At 40.1% G+C, this 25,051-nt stretch overlaps 2 protein-coding genes across 6 annotated transcripts in view; both read left to right on the top strand.

Moving 5' to 3' along the window:
- The first annotated feature begins 1,184 nt into the window (after nt 1–1,184).
- On the top strand, nt 1,185–10,266 carry LOC113648611. Of its 4 annotated transcripts, XM_047818535.1 has the most exons (11): nt 1,242–1,380; nt 1,817–1,861; nt 2,085–2,375; nt 3,036–3,326; nt 5,136–6,176; nt 6,279–6,351; nt 7,833–7,897; nt 8,072–8,374; nt 8,598–8,891; nt 9,244–9,270; nt 9,411–10,266. In XM_047818535.1, exons 7-11 carry the CDS (start codon nt 7,867–7,869, stop codon nt 9,632–9,634), a joined length of 879 nt encoding a protein of 292 aa, XP_047674491.1. In that variant the 5' UTR covers nt 1,242–1,380; nt 1,817–1,861; nt 2,085–2,375; nt 3,036–3,326; nt 5,136–6,176; nt 6,279–6,351; nt 7,833–7,866; the 3' UTR covers nt 9,635–10,266. The 4 variants fall into 4 exon arrangements, with proteins under 4 accessions (XP_047674490.1, XP_047674492.1, XP_047674491.1 ...); XM_027155874.2 differs by having other exon boundaries at nt 5,136–6,351; XM_047818534.1 differs by lacking the exons at nt 6,279–6,351; nt 7,833–7,897; nt 8,072–8,374; ... (1 more) ...; nt 9,244–9,270; nt 9,411–10,266 and having other exon boundaries at nt 1,185–1,380; nt 1,792–1,861; nt 5,136–6,261.
- A 4,226-nt stretch (nt 10,267–14,492) lies between these two features.
- The window catches only part of paip1 (poly(A) binding protein interacting protein 1), a 13,807-nt gene continuing 3,248 nt past the window's right edge, over nt 14,493–25,051 (top strand). Inside the window, exons 1-7 of one of the 2 annotated variants that reach the window (XM_047818517.1) lie at nt 14,493–14,676; nt 14,707–14,742; nt 15,503–15,657; nt 17,265–17,465; nt 19,650–19,762; nt 19,946–20,057; nt 20,668–20,793. In XM_047818517.1, coding sequence (XP_047674473.1) covers nt 14,493–14,676; nt 14,707–14,742; nt 15,503–15,657; nt 17,265–17,465; nt 19,650–19,762; nt 19,946–20,057; nt 20,668–20,793 — 927 coding nt within the window. Of the gene's footprint in view, nt 14,743–15,502; nt 15,658–17,264; nt 17,466–19,649; nt 19,763–19,945; nt 20,058–20,667; nt 20,794–25,051 lie in introns of both variants that reach the window. The other variant, XM_047818516.1, reaches the window with a different exon arrangement.

A 25,051-nucleotide genomic window follows, 5' to 3' on the forward strand; every position in this document is an offset into this window, starting at 1 on the left:
GCAGCGGGGCGGACTGATACATTTTGGGCGCTGCGGCATATTAAATATATGATAAATAGTAAGTTTTTCTGCGTGAGAAATACGATGTGTGGTGGGAGAGTGTGACAATAGGAGTGACTGTCACTCTCAATGCATGACACTTGACAGCCCTGGAAACCTATAAACTTAAGCACTTTGCTACACACAACTCTGTCACCACAATGCGTTAGGGTTAATTCAGTTCTGTTACAACCTTAAACAGAAATGTACAGAATATACTTAACAACTCCTGCTTATGATCAATAAACTCATGTTCTATTCTACACTAAAACATTTCTGTAGGCTACTAGGTTATTTTAAACGAGGGGGTTCCCTGAATCACAAATCCACCTTTCTTACCTTTCCCCACTTTTTTTTTTTTTTGGAATCCCTGCTGGGTGACTCGCCAATGTAAGAAATAAAAAACTGTGTGAAATGTCGCAAATAATACAATGTCAGTAAGAACCCAGGAAAAATCCTGCTCAAGCATTTTATACTGTTTTCCTCTTTATAGTTTAAATGAGGTTCAGCTTTGAATGTGTATTGAGCGTAAGAGCCGAGTGTCTCCCAAATGGCTGAGATTCACCTTGTTGTCTAGCCTGATAGTCTTTAACTGTTAATCATGGTCACGTACATCTTGGCTTGGTATTGTTACAATTGTTATCAACCAAATGGTCACTTTAAATGGTAATCACAGTCACAGACCATTTGTTCGGTCACTGATGTCCTGCTGTCGCTCCCATACTAACCATTTAATCAAGTTTATTCATTTAGAGTTCTAAATGTATTACCTTATTTTAGGAATTAGCTCTTTTAGATGTGTACCTTGGAGTGGAATCTGGGTGGGATGCTGCTGCGAGACACTGAGTAAATAAAGAGAACTGGTTCTTTTATTTTACAAGACTATAGAATGTTTCTTTAAAACCTACGAGATGTGATTTGTCTGACATGAAATAGGATTAAGAACAAGTCTAAGTTAAATCTTTGTGAGAGGAGATAGTGTGAACCCCCCTCTCACAGAAAACCAATGTCTTTCACCATGTGGGCGGGGTCAAGCAAAATCACCTGCTCGTGGAAGCATTGCTCAGTTCTCTCTCTCTCTCTCTCTCTCTCTCTCTCTCTCTCTCTCACCTCTCACTCACTCACTCACTCACTCTCAGAGCAACTTGCCTTTATCATCGCCACTTAAACATTAAAGCACAGTGGAGTTGTTTTCTTCGCATATGCCAGCTTTGGAACAGGAGAGTTAAGGATACTGCTCAGTTGTCCAACAGAGGCAGCTTGGAGGGTCTGGGACTTAAACACAGACCTTCAGATCAACAACCCACAGCCTTAACCACTAGAGCCACCTTTGTGTATTAGGTGAGTATTGTTATAGGAGTTATTACAGAGGTTATTATATTATAGGAGTTGATATAGGGGTTATTATAGGGGATATTATATTATAGGAGTTATTATAGAAGAACATACCGCTTATACCGTTCAGTGTACAAACATTTACGAAATGATTCCTAACAAGCAGGGGCTGCTTTTTCTGATAAGATAGATAGATAGATAGATAGATAGATAGATAGATAGATAGATAGATAGATAGATAGATAGAATATATCATTTATTTAATAAAATATTGTAATAATAAAATGTTGTGAAGCTTTATTCCTTCATAATAAAACGTGTTCAAATCTTATCTCTTATCTATTATCTATTATTGTTAATGTTGTGTAACTGTGTGTGTCAGTTGTGGTGTTTGTCGTGTGTGTTAATTTTGTGTAGCTGTGTATGTTGTGTGTTTCTGCAGACATGTGGATCTACATGCTTCTGTTTGGGATGCAGATTTTCAGCAGTAAGTTTTCTGTTCCTTTTTATAGTACACACACACACACACACACACACACACACACACACACACACACACACACACACACACACACACAGAGCTGTAATTAAGTTTTCTGTTATTCTGTCTTTGTGTTAATTTACATACTGTGGGTTCTTTCCTCTCCTCATTTAAAGGTGCAGTCATTGATATTTTATTATTTTTATTTGTTTGTATTTGTTTTCCTCAGCTGCTCTCACTGCATCCGGTGGTTCCATAACAGTTAAACTTCATCACAATGTTACACTCACCTGTGAGCAGAAATGTTCAGGTGTACTCAGATGGAGCAGGAATCGTGCGACTGTGGCTCAGTGTAATCAGATGTCCTGCAGCTCTAAAGAAGGCTTTATTCTCTCTCATGACCAGTTCCTGAAGGGGAATCTGTCTCTCACCATTACTGCAGCTGATTACAGCAGGAGAGGTTTATACACTTGTCAGTGCGATGAGGCAGACCTCAGTCACGTGCGACTCCTCATTCAGAGTAAGAGTCCTTCTGTTCACTCTGTAGACTTTCTCCACTAAAGGAGTGTGAGCTCCTGGTGCCACTGCTGATGTACATAACTGTATTTAACTGTGTTCCTTGTCAATCAGATCCAGCACTCCCTCGAGCCTCAGTAAGGTATTTAGATTAAGAGTAAGGTATTTAGATTAACAACACAACTTGTTGCTCAACTAAACTTTGCTGCACTGACAGAATCATTCTAATAAAATTCTTATAAATTCCTAATTTTCACAATGTCTAAATAAAACTTATCAAATCATTTATATACACACTCACTCACACACATACACACTTCATTAAAACTAAACAGAAGACGCAAAATCTGGACGCACTGCAGTTTAGTAGTGAGTTGTGTTTCTGAAAGTCACAAACTTCAGTCATTTTTGTAGAGTTTACTGTAGCAGCAAAAACCTGATTGTCACTTTGTCTAATCACTCTATATAAATATTTAAAATTCATTCCATTTCATTGTGTTGTCATAATGCTGTAATGTTGTGGTGTGTGTGGATTTGTGTTTATAGTGTGTGGTGTTATTTCTCTAAAGTTGTGTATCTCTGGCTATTTTGTAATGTGTGCTTTAACCTCAACTCTATAAACTTTCTGCTCGTATTTCTCAGTTCCTAACATTCCTCTCCTCAGCTCAAGAGATGACCTGTGTAATTGCCCTGGGCGAGCCCATAGACGTGCCCTTGCCCCTCACTGACCAGGTGGAGGTGAGATTTACTGAGAGTAATGCTGCACAACCGTCAGACATGCAGATCTGCACTGTGGACCATGAGGAGATCAAGTGCAGCTCAGATTACAGAGCAAGATCTTCTCGCCTCAACACTCTGCAGATTACAGATGGACGTGTCTCTGACACTGGGAGCTACACAGTACGAGATCAAATGAACAATGAGACTCTGGCCATCTTACGGGTCCAAGTGAGGGGTAATGACTTTAAATCATCTTACATACGTGGGCAAAATTGTTGTTACCCTTCGGTCAATGAAAGAAAAACTCACAATGGTCACAGAAAAAACTTTAATCTGACAAAAGTTATAATAAATAAAAATTCTATGAATGGTAACCAGTGACAGTCAGACATTGCTTTTCAACCCTGCTTCAACAGAATTATTTAAAAATATTAACCCATGGAACAGGCCTAGACAAAAATGATGGTACCCCTAGAAAAGACTGAAAATAATGTGACCAAAGGGACATGTTAATTCAAGGTGTGTCCACTAATTAGCTTCGCATGTGTCTACAACCTTCTAATCAGTCAGTGGGCCTATATATAGGGCTCCAGGTAGTCACTGTGTTGTCTGGTGACATGGTGTGTACCACATTTAACATGGACCAGAGGAAGCAAAGGAAAGAGTTGTCTCAGGAGATTAGAAAGAAAATTATAGACAAGCATGATAAAGGTAAAGGCTATAAGACCATCTCCAAGCAGCTATATATTCCTGTGACTACAGTTGCACATATTATTCAGAAATTTAAGATCCACGGGACTGTATCCAACTTCCCTAGAAGTGGCCTCAGGAGGAAAATTGATGACGAATCAAAGAGACGGATAATCCGAATGGTAACAAAAGAGCCCAGAAAGACTTCTAAAGAGATCCAAGGTGAACTTCATGCTCAAGGAACATCAGTATCACATCGCACCATCTGTCGTTGTTTGAGCCAAAGTGGACTACATGGGAGACGACCAAGGAGGACACCATTGTTGAAAACAAATCATAAAAAAGCTAGACTGGAATATGCCAAACTACATGTTGACAAGCCACAAAGCTTCTAGGAGAATGTCCTATGGACAGATGAGACAAAAATTGAACTTTTTGCCAAGGCACATCAGCTCTATGTTCACAGACCTAAAAATGAAGCATATCAAGAAAAGAACACTGTCCCTACTGTGAAACATAGAGGACGCTCTGTTATGTTCTTGGTTCTGCATCTGGCACAGGGAGTCTTGAATCTGTGCAGGGTACAATGAAATCTGAAGATTATCAAGGGATTCTAGAGAAAAATGTGCTGGCCAGTGTCAGAAAGCTTCTCAGTCACAGGTCATGTGTCTTGCAACAGGACAATGACCAAAACACAGCTAAAAACACCCAAGAATGGTTAAGTGGAAAACATTGGACTATTCTAAAGTGGCCTTCTATGAGCCCTGACCTCAATCCTATTGAGCATCTTTGGAAGGAGCTGAAACATGCCGTCTGGAAAAGACACCCTTCAAACCGGTAACAACTGGAGCAGTTTCCTCATGAGCAGTGGGCCAAAATACCTGCTGAGAGCTGCAGGAGTCTCATTGACCGTTACAGGAATCATCTGGTTGCAGCGATTGCCTCAAAAAGTTGTGCAACAAAATATTAAGTTAGGGGTACCATCATTTTTCTCTAGGCCTGTTCCATGAGTTTATTTTTTTAAATAATTCCGTTGAAGCAGGGTTGAAAAGCAATGTCTGACTTTCACTGGTTAACATTCATATAATTTTTATTTATTATTACTTTTGTCAGATTAAAGTTTTTTCTGTGACCATTATGAGTTTTTCTTTCATTGACCGAAGGGTACCAACAATTTTGTCCACGTGTGTATCTCTGTATAGTCTATCACACACACTATCTGTCTATAAATAAATAAATCTGGGTTAAAATTGCACACATTCAGAGATCTTCACATAGTGAAATACCTTACTGTATTGATCAACTGAATCAAAAGCTGTTTCATGGATACATGGACTGTGTGTATTTGTTGCAGAGGAGCAACCAGGTCCAGACAGGAGGCAGGAGTGTGTTATGCCAGTATGGCTGCTGGTGTTGGTTCTGGTGCTGGTTGTGTCTGCATTTGTGGTCCTGTTGGTGATGCATGTGCGACTGAAGAGAGAGATTCTGCAGCTTCGTGGGGAACATAATCAGCTTGGAATGAATGGACTTCACAGTACACACCAGAGCAGGAGATCTCTGTACACAACAGTGTCACAAAGTAGCAGCAATGAGAACTTATAACTGGGGACATATGATTTTTTTCTTATCTTATCTTACATCTCGGTTACATCTCTGCTTATGACCTCAGAATAGCGGACACTCCAGTTACACTGACTCTCTGGGAGCAGGGAACATCTGTGATGCAAAAGAAGTGTATCAACACACTGATTACACAACAACAACAACAATAATAATAATAGGTCTATAATCAGGAGTCTTCCTTTTGCAGGGAACTTGCTGGAGGGAAATTTTTTAATTCTGTTTATCACCATGTAAATTTATGGCACACATTTGTTTTTTTACAAAACATAAAAACTTTAGATTTATAAATGTGTTTGTTATGTACATTAGGTAGTATGGGATTTTGTGTATAAAAAAAAAAACACTTTTTTTTTGTCCATATGTCAGTGATGTGTTCTTCACATCATTAGTCATCTCACTGTTTTCTATGACTGACTTTTACATTTGGATGAAAAGTATTTTATTCTGCTGAGCTCAGAGTGATGCTGATCTACAGATACATGAATATTGAAGGTGTTTTGAATATTAAGCTGTTTCATGTATTTTTGTATTTAAGTTTTTAACTGTATAGGTGAGTGTGTTTTAAACCATATTCTTATACTTTGTACGGTTCTGTACAGTCCTGATGCTCTTAATGTGAGTTTTTATGAATGTTACACCTTTTTTTAACATGGAAGTGTTTAAAACAGGTTTGCCAGATCTCAGGGGCGTGCCTGAGATTTAAAGTAAAAGCAAAACAAACAATGTCGCAACAGGAAGTAGAGTTCAGACTTCAGCTGAACACGCACATGAGGTCTTCGTTTCATATTTACTTTCTTTCTCTCAGTCTTGAAGATTCACTCGGTGTCTGGGATTAATGAACATTTTATTTAAATTCATCTTCACTTTTCTTCAGGCCTGGATGTGGTTTTATTCTGCTTTTCCTGTTTTTGGTTTCTGGCCGTCAGAGTTAAAGGTCTCTTAATCAGGTGAGCAGTGAACTGAAAGTGTTTGTTAAAGAGTGAAAGCAACCTGTAAGATTTACAACATAGTAACAACAACAGTGGGATTAAATGCAGTCTCTGTACTGAGCACAACATGACCACGGGCATGAAACATTAAATCATTATCTGCTGCACACACGCACACACACGCACACACAGAGAGGAACTTTAAGGCCTGTGTGATTGCATCAGTTTACTCTGAGCTCTTTAACTTAAAGGAAACTCGACTCTTACACTAAGTGTGTGTTGTAGTTGTGTTGTATTTTAGTTTGTAGTTTTGTTTCCAGACAGGGATTTACCCAGAAATACTTGAGGTGTGTTTTCAGAGACTTTGACTCATGTGTTGCGTCACTGTGGATCTGTAGAAAATTACACTAACGTATAGTTAGTAACGTAACGTCACAGCTCTCACACTTTACTCTTCATCTTCTGGGACACGAGAAGCATTAAAGCACAACGTCTGTCTGTCAGTAGCTTGTTGTGTACTGATTATAACCTGTAAACAACATACAGACTGTAAACAGAGTCCATTAACATCTATTAATATTCTACATTATGAGAGATTGTCCACTGATGGACTGTCTCAGGTTCAGTGGTGTTTTTTTGGTTGTTTTTTGTTTTGTTAGAAGCACACTGAACAATACAATGTGATATCAGTCCACTTACACGTGTGTCAGGAATATTACAAACATTCCAAAGCATCAGGTCAGCTGTAATGGTTCCATCAGATCAGCTGTACTGATTGGTATAATTAAATGATCAAGTCAGAAATGTTTCAGTTTCCCAACAACTGCAGTCATGTTGCTATAAGAACAGCTGGTCAGAATTTCATCATTCATTCATTTTCTACCGCTTATCCGAACTACTCGGGACACGGGGAGCCTGTGCCTATCTCAGGCGTCATTGGGCATCAAGGCAGGGATACACCCTGCCAACCAATTGCAGAGCTCACACGCACACTCTCATTCACTCACACACTATGGACAATTTCCCAGAGATGCCAATCAACCTGCCATGCATGTCTTTGGACCGGGGGAGGAAACCGGAGTACCTGGAGGAAAACCCCAAGGCACGGGGAGAACATGCAAACTCCACACACACAAGGCGGAGGCGGGAATCGAACCCCCAACCCTGGTGTGAGGCCCTGGTGTGAGGCGAACATGCTAACCACTAAGCCATCGTGCCCCCCTAGAATTTCATCAATCAAAATTGAATGTACTAGAGGATGCCATAAACACACACATACACACACATGCAGGTTCAGACCAAATACCAACCTGCCCAAACTGAGGTGGTTTTGTCTTTATTTAATTAGTTACACAAATTACATAAAATATTTAATTCAGGGTGAAGCTTGAAAATCCACCCACTGCTGCCATAGTAAATGAATCAACATACGCTGACTAATCAGAATCCTCAAATAATTCTCAGTGTGTTAATGTATTAATAGCTGTGTTTCTCCTCAGTGATTCCAGATACGTGAAAAGCTACAAGATCCAAATGCTCCTGTTCAGTTGTCTGATCTTAAACTGTAAGTTTCTTTTTCCTCTTTCTATACTGCAGCACACAGTTACTGAGAATAGATACAGATATCTGTGTTTTTCTCTTCTTCTTGTTCATTTTCTTCTTGTTCTTTTTTCCCTTAAATGATGTGTTGGCATGATGGTTGTACCAAAAAGATAATTCTTCTTCATTTCTCCTGCAGTTATTGCCTTAGTGTCAGTTGGACACTTTGTGAAGATCAGGCGTAATGAGTCGGGTACTCTGCCCTGTAAACGGAGATGTCCTGGTTTGGTCAGATGGGTCATGAGCCACAGTCGAGATGTTGTTGTTGCACAGTGTGACCAGACGTCCTGCAGCTCAGAGGCGGGGTATGACATGTCTCACTCTCTGTACCTGAAAGCAGATCTCTCTCTCACCATCACTGCAGCTGATTACCATCAGAGATCCTGGTACACGTGTCAGTGCGATGGTAAAGACGTCTGTGACGTGCGCCTCAGTGTGGAGCGTGAGTACATCTGTTCCTCTTTCTGATGTGTGTATAATAAAACCTCAGAGTACTGATGCTTATAATGGAGTACTGAAAAACTTTAACATGAAGAGTAGGTTATTTGATTTGGATTTGAAGCTCCTTAACAACCACTAATAATTCATTTTTTAGTTTACAAAAAAAGATGTGTAAAGTAGATACGCAGCATGATTTCTAACAGTAAATGTGTTTATCTCCTCAGGTGTTAACTTCAGCAAAGCGCTGGAACCTGGAGATTCACTCACTATGGATTTGCTGATCTCCGAGAGAGTAAAGATCACATTTAACAGGAGCCATGATGATGGAACTCAGAGCTCTGTGACACTCTGTACAGTCGAGGGACATGAAGTTGTCTGTAACCCAGAATATAAGAAGAGAACCTCCTTCCACTCGTCTTTCTCTCTGACAGATTTAAAGGAGAGTGACTGTGGTGTCTACACCGTGTGGGACACTGAGAATGATGAGATCATATCTACATACACTGTCACACTCAAAGGTAAGACTTTTTTTTAGATATTTGGTTGTCATGTACAGCATCATGTTCACCATCAACACAGTGAACGAGCACAAACACTTCAGTCCAAAAATTTTGCAGACACACGCTCTGAGAAACGTGCATGCAGTGAGATCATGATGAGCTTCATGTAAAATCAAAAGATTCCTCAGACAAGTGTGAGTCCATGCAGCCGAGCAGGATGTTGCGAGAGCTGGGACAACTGAATTATTGCTTTATAAAATAAGTGTAAATGTACTTTCTTTTGTCCGTGACTGTAAAGCTGAGTTCCTGGTTAATGGTGTTGGAATGTTGTGATGTCTGATTGCTCATGTGTCTGATTTTACCCCCACAGGAAAGAACAGACCTCCGTCTTTACAAGGTAAATATTTATTACAAGCTCTTCAGCCTTTCATTCATCCTTCAGTTAATCTTATATTTGGTGTCATCAGAAATAAATGAACCATCAAATAAAACAGGTGATTACATTATTAAGAGATGATGATGATGATGTTCTTTCAGGTGGAGAGTCTTGCAGCCTGCTTGTTGCAGTCGTGTTCATTTCGGGTTTTGTGTTTGGTGTTTTGGTGCATCGTTTCGTCTATCCATGGGTGATACAAAAGATATCAAATTGCTTTAATAGGGCCAAGAGAAAAAATTCAAAGCGTTCTGAGTGTAATCAGACCACTGCAGAGGAGAATTCTGCTGAACTGGTCCAGCTGAAAGTCTCTCCAGTAGGCAGTTAGAGGAGTGTTAACATGATCCTCTACTCACATTCACACTGCTATGAGAGATGACCAGAGAGAGGAAGCATTACATTATTTCATTCAGTCATCTAGTTCTTCATACTCAATCTTTTTACTTTATTCTGACACAAAAGTTGTTGCCTTTTAAAAGGAAAACGTATTTCATTGTTCAGAGAGGACTTTATTTCTCCATTCTTTGTACACATCAAGCTCAATGGAAGTAGCTGAGTTTTTGTGTAAACTTTTAAGCAATTTATCCAATTGTTTAGTAGCATTAAAGGCAGGGTGCACGATGTTTGAGAAATGCTTCAGAAAACCGAGTAGGCCCGACAAACAAAACAAACGTGTAGCCAATGAGCAGAAGGGGCGTGTCGTGTCAATATGCGGTCGAGAGAGTGTTCAGTGTGCATGTGTGACATTAGCAGAAAGTGATTGAAAGATTGACATGGCGGAGACCTGCCCATTACCTCTGCCTCGGGTTATAGGTGTTGAACGTTGTCTTCCACTAAACCTTTCACGGTACAACACACAGTACTACAAAAACACATTTGTATTACCATCGTATTACTCATTGAATTCATTTATTGATAAAAAATATCCCCTCGGCCAGCTGCCCCAGCAGGTTCCGCCATTATAGTTGCCTTGGTTACGTATGTATGTGTGGGGCGGAGCTATCAAAACAGGGGTGACACCCATTTGGGTTAGTGGTGTGTTTGTTTTGGTGATTTCAAATGTCAACATTGGCTTTCAAACATCGGAGACCTTACCTTTAACATTTCTGCATTTGTTTTCACACTGTTTTTAAGGTTGTTACGTCTTAAGACGTTTTTTTTTTTTTTTGCTCTGTCTCCCTCTACTAAGACGTAGGTCATAATTGCTCATGACATCAATGATTGAACCTCAACTCTGATTGGACGATGAGAGGAAGCAGAGTGTATTTAAGAAGCACTGTTTGTTACTTTGTCAGACTTTTGCTTGTTGGAACTGACATCCCTTTTTTTTTACTTTTGGTTGAATTTTAAATATGCGTGTTTGTAAATGTCTCGAGACATGTTGTAATGATTACTGTTGATTACACGTTGTTCATGTAGATTTAAGAATGTGGTTAAAATGTAATATACTTTAATGAAACATAATGTGTTACATAGAACTGGGGGTCAGAGAGCAATATGGACGTGAACAGGGTGCATATGGTCCAAGAGGTGCACACGGTATTTGTCTGTTTCTTTCTTGTTGTGTTATTTTGTGTTGGTGTTTTTATTTGCCTTCACCCATATAATGTATTTTGTTTCGCTTTATTTTTAACAATATTTAATGACTTGGTGAACAGGTTTTTGTTGATTTGTGTAAGTGAAGGATGACAGAGATATGTGTTTGAGTATTATATGTCTTTATTTTTGTAGTTTTTACAGTCTGTTTGGAAACTAAAGAGAGAGAGAGAGAGCAAAATACATTTCCAAAAGACATCTGTATGATGATCTGTAAGTTTTTATATAATCATGTGCTTTTGCATTAAATACTGTGTCAGACTAGGGAGAAAGATCAAGAGGTCTTCATCCCAGTCGTTAACTTTGTATGTATTAAAAAGATGGGAACTTTAGGGCAGTATAAGAGCTGAAAATGGAATGTGGCCTTGCTGAGGAGATAACTCGAAGGGATACATCTTTTGTAACCAGGGAGAATGCATGAACACACACACACACACACACACACACACACACACACACACACACACACACACACACACACACACACACACACACACACACACATACACCTAGGGTACAAAAGAGAGAACTAAAACACTAGAATTTGCTTTTTCACTACGTAGAATTTGTTCTGTATGGGAGATGCCTTTTTCTGCAGAAAAATAAAATATTTGCTTTTACCACCTTTGACTCTGAGTGTGTGTTATACATCTTGATCAAAACTGCCACCACATTAGTAATGTAGTTAATGTATTTTTTTCTTTTGTATCTTATTAAGTTCCTCCGTGAATTAAAGAGATGGTTATGTTTATTGTTTTTTCCTGAGCCCCCTCTTGAAATCTCCATCCTGCACTTTTTCCCTGCTCTGTTATTTTGGAGTTGTGTTGTATGGTGAGTTTGTGTGTCGTAGTGTGTGTCAACTGTGAGAATCAACAGCTGACACACACTATTCTTACACATCCCTCGATAATTAATAGAACATTATCCTTACCCATTCAGAATCAGAATCAGATCTTTATTGCCAGGTATGATTTCACATACAAGGAGTTTGTTTTAGTGACAGAAGCTCCACAGTGTGACAGAATGACATTGCCAAGATACGAACACACATATAATATAGACAGTTTGTATGTACAGAGGAAAGAAGAATGTAAAATTAATGTAAAAATGCCATTCAGTATAAAAACCTCAGTCTGAGGTTCTAGAGGGTTTAATATACATTTTATATTATAAATACAGTATTCTTTTAATGTAATTTTCTGTGTGTATGTGACTGTAATCCCTTTATAACATCAACACTTACCTCATGTCCTTACACAAAGACTGTCCCAATCCACACACACCTTATTGACTTGTGGTGTTTAAGCCACAACCATTTCTAACAGGTGAGTAAAGGTGGTAAGTTCTTACTTCCATCAGCATCGTAGCTGCAATGTTGAAGTAAAGAAGTGGTCAAGGGTCTGTGAGAACATGAAACATCTTCAGTGTCCATCTACAGAGCTTTCAGTTTCAGTTTATGTTTGAATTGTAAAGATATATTTTTACATTCTTCTGCTGTTTTATAGACAGTAAAGTCATATAAACATGTGCATGAGTTGTGTAAATTTTTATTGCTAAAGGTCTAACAGAAACAAACAAACAAAAAAACAGAATCTACAGACGGTGGAGGCAAAGTAACAACAAAAACAAAACATCAACACAACCCTGACTAGCAGCTCCACAGGAACCAGAGATGAAGTTGACATGCTGATTAAAGGAAAGGGGTGCGAGAGCTCTGGGGCTTGTGACACAGGGGTTGATGGGTAATGTAGTCAAGTTAAGTGGCAGTTTCCTTAGAACCAATACAAAGCATTCAACTTCAAGCAGTGTGATTGTGTGTTAAAGTGTTAGTCCTGTCTCCTGTTAGTCTGTTGTTTTAAAGCAGGTCTTCTCTGTAAAAGTAGAACTTGTCTATGAAATACATTATCAGTTATACAGTTATCCGTTAGTCAGCAACATTACAAATTATGTGTTAGTAACTGGAGTATTTTCCTGAATTAAACTGTGTGTCTTGTTTGTTTTATAACATTATCAGGATTGTGAAAACTGGAGAGTTTCAATATGATAAATGAAAAAGGGGTGTTAATGAATGTTAGTGAATGTTATAAACATCTGAAAGAAATGTGCAAATGTGACTCGCTCATGTCACTTTCTTCTCTACAACATTAGAAAGATTTGGCCATTTTTGTCCACACAGACTGCTCAGGTACTTGTTCAGTCTCTTGTCATTTCAAGACTTGATTACTGCAACACACTGCTGGCAGGTCTACCTATGAACGCAATCCGTCCTCTGCAAATGATCCAAAATGCAGCTGCACGGCTTGTGTTCTGCTGCGATCCCTCCACTGGCTTACGTTGGCTGCATGCCTCAGATTCAAAACACTGATGCTGGCTTACAAAGCCAAAATTGAACCAGCTCCATCTTACCTCAAAGCCCTCATCATTGATCGCACTCGTGCCCTCCAATCTACCAGTACTGCTCAACTGGTTCCACCATCTCTCAGGGTAAGAGGCAAGTATACTACAAGACTCTTCTATGTACTGGCACCAAGGTGGTGGAATGAACTTTCCCTAGATGTCCGGACAGCTGAGTCACTGACTATTTTCAAGCGGCGGTTGAAGACCTACTTGAAGAAACACTTCAACTAGCACTTCTTTTCCTATCCTTTGCATTTATTTAAAAAAAAAAAAACCCCTTGACACTTTTTCATTGTAACTTTGTAGGCCTATATCATTGTAACTTTGAACAATGTTTTAAACACATGGTATCTTAAGTCTGTGACCTAGTGAACCAGCATTGATGTATCCAATGATAGAGATTTAAGCACTTATGTTGCTCTGGATAAGGGCATCTGCCAAATGCTGTAAATGTAAATGCAAAACACACAGACACACACATTCTTAAAACAGTAATTTATTTTCAGTGACTAAACAGAACGGTATGAGGGGGGCACGGTGGCTTAGTGGTTAGCACGTTCGTCTCACACCTCTGGGGTTGGGGGTTCGATTCCCACCTCCGCCTTGTGTGTGTGGAGTTTGCATGTTCTCCTTGTGCCTTGGGGTTTCCTCCGGGTACTCCGGTTTCCAACCCCCGGTCCAAAGACATGCATGGTAGGTTGATTGGCATCTCTGGGAAATTATCCATAGTGTGTGAGTGAATGAGAGTGTGTGTGCGCCCTGCGATGGGTTGTCACTCCGTCCAGGGTGTATCCTGCCTTGATGCCAGATGACGCCTGAGATAGGCACAGACTCCCCGTGACCCGAGGTAGTTCGGAGAAGCGGTAGAACATGAATGAATGAATGACTAAACAGAACAGTACCTATACAGTGTGTTTACTTCTAGCCATCACTATAAGTGACAGGCGGCGCTGTAATTGCTATCACTGTTCGGAGGTGGCGCTGTAGACACACGGGTTCGAAAACAACACCGTCTCAAGCGGAAGTAGAAAAAACAACTAGAGGAAGTTGTTGTAGTTCTGACCGAGCTCAAATCAAGCTAAGAAAGCTAATATGAAAGTAAGAGAAGGTGTGATAACAGTGCGCACTTCCGGTTGTGTGTGAGTTTAACGGTGATCTGATCCTCGTACCGCTTAAATAAACGTGTAAAAGTGATGGCTGATAACGCGGAGGTGTTTGACCGGGCTCCCGGTGCGGGGCGAACCCGGGGGAAGGCGAGTGGGCCTGGGCAAGGAGAGAGCAGCAGACCCCGAGAGCCGGAGCTGGCGGACGGAGAGGCGGTGTTTAGTCACTGTCAGCCTCTCAGACAGCCGCGGACTCCTGTACCTGTACCTGTACCTGTACCTGTACCTGTACCTGTACCGGTATCTGTACCGGTATCTGTACCGAACCCCGAGTGCTCAGGTGACGTCTCATCATCACACACCGGGCTTTACACACTTTGTTCTCTCGGTCTGTGTGCGCGCGCGCGTGCATGTGTTTACACTCGGGGTTCTGTGTTTTAGCGAAATAGCTTTAGGTTATCGGGGTGTAACGAGTTCTTTATAAACATTTGACTCCAAACTGCAAAAATCATTCTGTTTACATTCTGTTTTTGACTTCACAATCATCTGCTCGATTTTTTTTCTGAGCGTTAGCTTAGCTCAGTTTACCTTCGTTTAGCTACTGACTGCTAACAGCTAAAAATAAATAGACGTAGAGATCAACAGACAGGGGGAGGGGTGCAGAGGAGGAGGGGTGTTGTGTTTGTGCTGAAGACATTCGGGTTTGAGTTTTAAAAAGAGAAGATGATGGAGTTTTTTATTTCCTGATTTTTATATCGAGACGTGTTAAACTACTCAGAACAAATGACACCTTTTGTAACAGACCATATGATTTTAGTTGAACCTTCTGCAGCTTTGTAGCTCAGCTTCTTTCAGTAGTTTTGTTTCAGGAGGTTTCTCCCTTCAGTCTCCTCTTTAGGAGGTGAAATGGTCCTCAGTTTTAGGTTCAGTTGTGTTGATTGATTCGTTCAGTCTGAAACCTTCCACTTTCCCCCTCATGAAGCCGTGTGTGTGTGTGTGTGTGCATGTGTCTCGTGTGTGTCGTTGTGTGTGTCGTTGTGTATGTGTGTTGTGGTGTGTGTGTGTGTTGTGGTGTGCATGTGTGGTGTGTGTTCTAACAGACAGCAGAGTGTCCACCTTGTCGTCCAGCTCATCTCTCAGTAACAGCAACAGCTCAGCAGCAGTAAAACCTCGGGCTAATCAGAGTGCAGTGTACGAGTCCAGACTGTCAGCACACGCCCCTGAGTTCATCCCCTCCACCTACACACCTGTCCAGGTGAGACATCCAGCTGTAGTGTTTCCATATCATCCACAGACGTGTTTATACAGATCTGATCTCCCAAAAGGTGTAATCGCTCTCTCAGCTCTTTCACCTGCAGCAGTACATCATGACATGAGACAAACCACGAGTGCTACGAGGAACCTGTCACTGATTATCACTAATGGAGCGATGATTCGGACCTTTAAAATATTCACCCATCCTCTATTGTTACCATGACAACAACACGTCAGATTGAAAAGCATTACCATCACAACATCTTTATTTCTAAAGTGTTTTGTCAGGTCTTGTTCACACCTCACTCTATCTGCTGAGTGTTTAAAGGATTAAAATCTGACAGTGTGACAGGAGAGACTGTAATTTGACAACTCATCTGGGGACCCACCTTACATTAGGGGGTGTGGCATTAATCTCAGAAGGGGCTAAAGGTTTTTCCACATAAATAAACTGCATTTATTGTTTCTAATCTTTTTTGTTCCTACTGAATTTAAACACTTGCATATAAAATAATTACACATAAATGCATAACATTACATTTAAATAAAGCCATCCTTAAAAATATTTTGGTTTCAGTAGGTAGGTCTATATTAATTTTCAAGTTTCAATGTAAAAAAGGTACAATTTTGGTGATGGTGATTATGTAGGTATGACTTTAAACAAATTAGCATATCGTGATGTCACTGACTGGGTCTTCAACCCGTGCCTTCGGGCGCATCATTGCAAACCTCATTTTGATGCAGGCTATATAGACCACAAACAAATTGAAATCTTTGTCAAAAACATGTTTATTGCATGAATTTTAGGTGCATTCATTTGAAGAAAAAAAATTAGGTAATTTTACTGGTTTTCTTCAAGTCAGTCGACACGGTCACGGTTAGACTTGACTGGAGAAGGGATGGGAAAAGATCTGGGCACAGTTTTTCCAGAACTTCGTGCCAAGTTAAAGCAGTGTCGAGCTGTTTTAATGAATTTTTTAGAGCGTGAACATTTTGTTTACTGCAGCCGCAGCCATCATTACCAAGCACGAACCGTTGACTCTGACAGTGAATGAGAGAATGAGACGAAGCGAACGCACAGGCCATAGTGTGACATCCGTTAACCAGTTGTGTAAACATAGATAACGTCATGGGTTTTTATTTAAAAGAAAGCCTTCGTTTGTATGTAGGCCTAGGCAATTTATATATTTACAATACATACTAAAATATAATTAATATTATTTTATTGCTTTTGTATTAGTTGTTTGAAGAGTAAAAAAAAAAAAGGTCGGTCTTAATGCAAATTTACAACCGGTAAGTCGGTCGGACTTAAAGCAAAAAAACTCGGTCCTAAATTGACAGGGTCGGTCGGGTTACGGCAAACAAGAATATTTTTAAGGATGGCCTAAATGTAAATGTAAAACATGGTGATGAACCTGAAGATGTTCAAATTCATAACCATGTTTTACATTTACATTTACGGCATTTGGCAGACACCATTATCCAATTTTTTGTGTATGAATTTTTGTATCATGACCATAATGTGTGTGTGTGTGTGTGTGTGTGTGTGTGTGTGTGTGTGTGTGTGTGTGTGTGTGTGTGTGTGTGTGTGTGTGATGATCACTAAAGGACGATGTGTATGAGGAGGCCAGCTATGACAGTTACTACTCTGACTTCTCTCTGGCCGATGTGGTACAAGACATTCTCACCCACCTGAACTCGTCCCCAGGCTCGTTCGAGATAGACATCGGGAACATCGCAGCCACTCTGAATGACTGGGTAACCACAGAGGAGACACTGAAGGAGCTGGTGGAGCTCATCTTCACACAGGTGTTTTCACATACAGACACACCCACATTTAACCTTATATGGTCTCTGAATATGATGTTACTGTAAGTAGACTTTAGATGGAATAGAATTATATTTGTATGTAATTATTGTGCTCTACTGAGACACATGCTGAGTATTAGACGTGATAAAGTAGGCTGTTAGACCACTGCAGGAGAAACATGTGTTAAAACATAGAGCTCCACTAGGAACCTGTCTGTTTCAGTCTAACAGTCTAACATGTGGACAGAGGAAGTCACGTATCAGCTCGTTGTGGTAATTAGGGGTGTGCCATATCATACCGTCCATGATGACACCGGTGTAATTTATAACATGATTACAAAGGTGTCATCTCGCAATATCAATGATATATCGACTGCTGCGACACAATGACATATGGCGCATTTACGTTCCATTGCACGCACAGCAACAACACCTAAAAGCAAGAGCAGCATGTCAACCGCCAATGATGAAGATTTAGTACCGAAAAAGGGAGCAACTTCAATAGTATGGAGGTGGTTTGGTTACAAGATTTCAGACCTCAAACAAAGCACAAAAAAAGCAAAAAAAAAAAAAAACTGTTACCACTAAAGGTGGAAACACAATGAACTTGTTTCACCACTTGAAGCAAAAACACCCCATCGAGTACAACCAGGCTATGAAGGTACACGAGGAGAAGATACTAGCAGCTGGTGATGTGCGGCCCAAAAGTAATCAAATGACTCAATGACGCATCGCTGGAGCACTCGCTAGTTGCACTCCATATAACAGGAAGAGTAAATGATGACATGGCAATTACTGATACAGTTACATATTGTTTGGCCAAAGATATGTTGCCAATCCAAAGGGTGGAAAAGGAGGGATTTCAGCAACTGGTTTAAAAGCTTGACCAAAGGTACAACATCCCAGGTAGAAAATATTTTTCAAAGACATCCCTGCCTGCGATGTATGAAGTACAAATTAGCCGCTACGCTATCGTCAATGGATTTTTTTGCTTCAATCATGGATGCAGCAACAGAGAAGACAGCCATGTCTGAGAGAGAGAAAATCACAGCTGAATTGCACAGATACTTGAACTGCCCACCAGTAGACAGCGAGAGTGATCCCCTTATGTGGTGGAAGACGCATGAGGTAAACTTTCTTCGCATCAGCCGTTTAGCCAAGAAATCCTTATGCATCCCTGCCACCAGTGCTGCCTCCGAGAGGCTATTCAGCACTGGCGGGAATATAGAAACCTGCCAAAGATCAGCTCTTAAGCCAACGTCAGTGAATATGCTGGTGTTCTTGACAAGGAATCTAAAGCTCTGACTGATGTGTCTGCCACATGGATGGCTAGTTAACTCTTAGTGTTTACTTGTACAGTTCCAGCACCGACATTCAAACCTGACTTCCATTTTATGTTTGCACAAAGAATTAGAGGCAATGCAACGGTTTCAGCAATGATATTCTACCTCATTTGATTTAACTGTTACTTAAGTTTTAATAGCATTTTTATTTTATTTTTATAAACAGAAAGTGTTTTACATTTTAAAATTTTGTTTGGTTTTACATTTTAAAATTTAGTTTGGATTGTCGCTGTTTGTTTACATTTGCACTTAAAAGTTTTAGGTCAATTTTATTAGGTGACTATTGTGCAGGCTCCTGATAAGTTACAAGGTTAAATTACTTTAGTCACTGTTAAACTAGTGTTAAGGAGTTATGTTATTTAGGGAAACACTACCAACTCGTACCAAAGGATACGTTTGTAATGTGTTTACATTTGACTCGTGTTGTGTGACTGTAACTATTGCACTATAATGCTGCTGCTAATACTTTGACAGTAGATTAACACTTCAAATTAGGTAGCCTGTCATCGATGATGGCTCATTGGATGGAAAATGCTGTTCTATGCTGTCATAAATATCATTATACCAAATATTCTTGAAATATCATGATGTAATTTTGAGGCTATATTGCCCACCCCTAGTGGCAATACACAACTACTAGAAGATGTGTAAGTCACTGCAGGTATAACAGCACAAGTTATGTGACTGCAGCATCTCTGATACACGTCATGTAATGGGGACAGCGTCAGAAACAAACACACACGCACACACACGCACATACACGCACACACACGCACACACACGCACACACACACACACACACACACCTCTGTATTAATGCTTTTCCTGTATTATTTTACAGTCCACTTCGATGCCTAACTTCACCTACACCGGTGCTCGTCTCTGCAACTTCCTGTCTCATCACCTCGCACTCAGTCCGGCCAGTGGAACCTTCCGGCAACTGCTGCTAAAACGGTCAGAGTTACTGTATACTGTACCATACTGTATAACACCACTGTGATCAGTGTGTAACAACTCTATAACGAGTGTGTAACGGGTCTATAATGAATGTGTAAAAACTCTATAACGAGTGTCTAAAGTGCATTAGCTGACTCCACTCCTGTGTGTGTGTGTGTGTGTGTGTGTGTGTGTGTATAGGTGTCAGACTGAGTATGAACAGAGACAGCAGGCCCTGATGGGTGATGAGGAAACTCAGAGGAAGTTTCACACTTATATTCTGTTTCTAGGAGAACTCTACCTAAACCTTGAGGTGTGAACACACACACACACACACACACACACACACACACACACACACACACACACACACACACACACACACACACACACACACACACAGAGACAAACAGAGGTAAAGCTGTAACTGTAAACTGGGAAGGACAGAGGTGTTTACAGCGGTTTGTCTCTTATTAAGTAGAAGAGAGAATAAAGAGAGACTGCTGGAGGAAACGCTGTTTCACTGAAGTTCCACAAAAACACTGTAACTGTAAATTAACCCTTAAAAGTAAGTGAGTGTTGTAGAGAAACTACAACTACTACATCATTAATTTCCTGTATCTGAATACCTCAGGGTTGTGTTCCTGATATCTGCTGACAGGTGTAAAGGGGAGGTGTGTGTATAGGTAATAATAATAAAGGAGAGCTGCTGGATTTGTTTTGATTTCACTCTTTAGATCATTAATAATACAAATAGTTGTGCTTACTTGTGCGGGCGGGTTTGTGTGTGTTAATCGCTGTCCCTCAGGTTCTGGCAGACAGATACATACCATTATGCATTTCAGACTGTATATAGTGTATATAGTGGAACGCTCTCTCTCTCTTTCTCTCTCTCTCTCTTTCTCTTTCTCTCTCTCTCTCAGGTGAAGAGTGTGAAGGGCACCATGTCTCGTGCAGAGATCCTCCTCGCTGCACTGAAGGACCTGATGGACACACTCTTCTCTCAGCCCAAAGACAGAAACCTCATCTGTGCCGTCAAGCTTCTGAAGGTAATCACATGAAGCAGCAGGGTTACTGCAGTTCACACGAGCACACAGTTATACACACAGTCATACACACAATCATACACACCTCAGTCACACATTATACCCACAATCATACAAACCCCTTATACACACCCCTTCATACTGTACACACCCTCTCTTACACACTGTAAGAAAATAAAACAGTAGGGCGAAGATCTTAACCCTCTGGGGTCCAAAGGCACGCTGGTGCGTCTTTGGCGCATTTTTTCCTCTTCAACGTGAAATCCAACGTAAAATACTCCGTCATTCATAATCATACACATACATGTAATACATCATTCGAAACTGTGAAGTGCCTACTTTTATTTGACTGCCTTTATAATAACAACAAAACGCTGTGCTTTTGGCAGATAAAGAAAATAACCAGGGTGTGCATTCAGACATCTCTGTCTCCTTGACCATCTTCCTGAAACACGTTACAAATAGGGCTGCACGATTTGGGGAAAATGTCATATTGCGATTATTTAGGTCAAGATTGCGATATAATAAACAAATGGTATCATGAGTCAACTTGCTTGGTTCTCAAGGAAAATGCACAAACAGATTACAGATAATGCTGAAATTTGTATTTCTCAACTCAAACTAACAACAACAACAAACAAATGCAAAACGTTTTCAAATTAAAATATAAAATAACAGATTAATGCTGATTAATGAAAAGCCTAAGATCAAAACTGTAGGTATACAGTATATATATATATATATATATATATATATATATATATATATATGTGTGTGTGTGTGTGTGATATATATATATATATATCACTCACACACACACACACACATACACAAAGTAAATTACCAACTTAATGGTATCAAGTTATACATGGTATTGCACACACCATTATTGACAATATTTGGAGCAATATTACATGTAATTATTAAACTTGATTCCCTTACATATACATTTGCTTTTAAGCCTAATTATTACTTTTGAGTATGATGTGATTGTGACAGGGGAAGAGGTTTCAGGTTGGGTTTAAAGAGTTTTTTCTGTCATCACTTTTGAATAAGAAACAATATCAAGACTATAAAACTTGCCAAAACTCCGCGAAACACAAAAGTATCAGTGAGAAGTTGAGAACACTCGTTTAAACAGTACATACACTCCAACTTGACGCACATCACATGTTTTACTTTATTGATACCGCTTTTAATCGTAATGTAAAGACCGGTCATCGGGACATAAGCTGTCATGTACAATAAAAGCGCCTGCGCAGCGACAGGAAATATCATTTAACACAAAAAGCCGCCTAGACGGTGGACTTGCGCTCAGGACTTTCTTTCTTTCTTTTTTTTTTTGGAGCGGCGTGTGGACGAATTTTTTCTACGCACACACTATTTTATTTCTGGATAACAGACCGCTGCTAACTATAACACACCGTTGAAATTTGGACACACAGGGTTCTAACCGTAGAGACGGAGCGCACTATGTACTTTAACGGAAGCAATACAATTAGGTGCATACAAACAGGCGTATGAGACCTGTAACGAGCAACAGCACGAAGCCGCGAACTCGTTCCGAATATTTTAAAGGCGTAACAGCTGATGTAAAAACAGAGACAATTGTAGACGAAAATGAAGAGATTTTATCTTAGTTTTTATTTTATACAAAACATTTTTGTCTCGTCTTTTTTCGTCAACAATAATGCATGTTAATTTAGTCTTAATCAGCGTTTTGGACAGTGGTGCAGTCTTGTCATCGTCTCGTCTTATGAAAAAAAGGGTTGCTGAACATATTTCATCTCATCTCGTCTGACGAAATTAACACTACATATAACAGAGGTAGCATTTTTTCTGGCCACCAGTTCAGTGTCTGTCTGCTCGGCATCCATCTTCACCCGTTCCACGCTGCACACCGGAAAAAGTCACATGACCATACGCGCCACACATGCCACTGCCTAAACTGAAACTCACTAGTTTAGCGGATAGCGGTGTAGCGGATGAAATAGGCAAGCAGCTTTCAGAGAGAATGGGTTGTCATGTCCACACATGACAACCCATTTATTTAAAAAAATCGCAGCATTTTGCGTAATATAATCGTACAGGCTTAAATATCGCGATTGCGATTGCGATATGATTAATCGTGCAGCACTAGTTACAAACATGAACTGATAACTCCGCCAATACTTATCACACGAACATGATACATATGTCTAATGAAAGCCTGAAATGTCTACTTTTAAATGAGGTAATTAAAATCAAAAGCAAATATTGTCTTTTTGTGTAATCTGTATGTAAGTAAAGAGAGGTACAGTTTTTCTGGCTCGACCTCATTAGAGCTAATGTGATCCCACCTACCGCGTCATATGGAAATTACCTGAGCGGGCTATGCAAACAAGATCAACGCCGCCAAACAATGCTATAAGAAGCACCAAGTTTTAACAGATTCCATTAAAGATGAAAAAAATTCCATTAAAGATTTTAACAGAGCCATATTGTATTGGTCATATACAATATTGTTACTTGTATACATATTGTTACTTTATTATTTATTTTAAGCATCTGTCTTGTAGTATAGTGTCTGTTTGCTCGGTCTCTTGTCTGGCACACATGCACTTTATGTGGATTTTAGCATTTTTTAGTACATTTTTAGTATATCTTGTCTGGCACTGTTTGCACTAGTTAAATATTCTAAATAAACTACAAACACAAAATATAAACATTTATATTGTCTTCACATTCTTTCTTGTAACTCCTCTCTCAGTCACACACTTACCTGTAAGGCTCATTATGCAGCTCATTATGCAGGCCTTTGTCTTCTCAGGTGTGAATTACATTAATATGCATGATAGTTAACTCCTACTCGCATATGCCCTTTACAAACAAAAAGCGTCTTAGAAAATTTAAATCAATATATTGTTTTCTGTGAGCGAATAAACAAGATGATTTTCACATAATTTTGAGGCAAAAACTCTAGGCTACAAGATCCAGTTCTCAAAAGTCCTGTGAACCGACGTTCTGTATGTGTTTTATGGCCTTATTCAAGTGATTTATAATGTTTCATTTTTCACTAACCATGCATAAACATTGTTTTCTCAAAAACACAATCATGTACATACAAGCTGCTCACATATTATTGTAGTCCAGTTTGTGCTGATTACAGTGATATTAGACTTTAGCCATTTATATCTTCATAAGCAACTGAAAAAAGCACAAATGTCAGGGGATGTCAAAACTTCTCCAGGCCCAAAAATACCCTTAGACCCCAGAGGGTTAATGAAGAAGTAGTTTATTCCATCATAGCAGTGACAAAATACATGAAGTACTTAGGTTCATTTTGGGTTCATCGAAGAACACAGGCCAAATCCTGCTCAAGCATTTTACACTGTTTTTCTCTTTGTAGTTTAAATGTGGTTTTGCTTAAATGTGTATTGAGTGTAAGAACTGAGTGTCTCCCAAATGGCTGGGTCACACATTGTTTAATGTTAATCACGGTCACAGTCCCTTTAGTTTAGTTTAGTTTAGTGACGCTCCTTGATGTCCTGCTGCCGCTCCCATACTAACAATTAATCAAAGTTATTCATTTAGGGTTCTAAACTTATTACCTCATGATACGTAAGCATTTTTCATACACACCCTCATACACACCCCTCATACACACCCCTCATACACACCCTCATACACACCCCTCATACACACCCCTCATACACACCCCTCATACACACCCTCATACACACCCCTCATACACACCCTCATACACACCCCTCATACACACCCTCATACACACCCCTCATACACACCCCTCATACACACCCTCATACACACCCCTCATACACACCCCTCATACACACCCCTCATACACACCCCTCATACACACCCACATACACACCCCTCATACACACCCTCATACACACCCTCATACACACCCTCATACACACCCCTCATACACACCCCTCATACCACCCTCATACACACCCCTCATACACACCCCTCATACACACCCCTCATACACACCCCTCATACACAACCTCCACCTCATACACACCCCTCATACACACCCCTCATACACACCCTCATACACACCCCTCATACACACCCCTCATACACACCCCTCATACACACCCTCATACACACCCTCATACACACCCTCATACACACCCCTCATACACACCCCTCATACACACCCCTCATACACACCCCTCATACACACCCCTCATACACACCCCTCATACACAACCTCCACCTCATACACACCCCTCATACACACCCCTCATAC

The sequence above is a fragment of the Tachysurus fulvidraco genome, chromosome 9, assembly GCF_022655615.1.
Source record: "Tachysurus fulvidraco isolate hzauxx_2018 chromosome 9, HZAU_PFXX_2.0, whole genome shotgun sequence".
Taxonomy (NCBI): domain Eukaryota; kingdom Metazoa; phylum Chordata; class Actinopteri; order Siluriformes; family Bagridae; genus Tachysurus; species Tachysurus fulvidraco.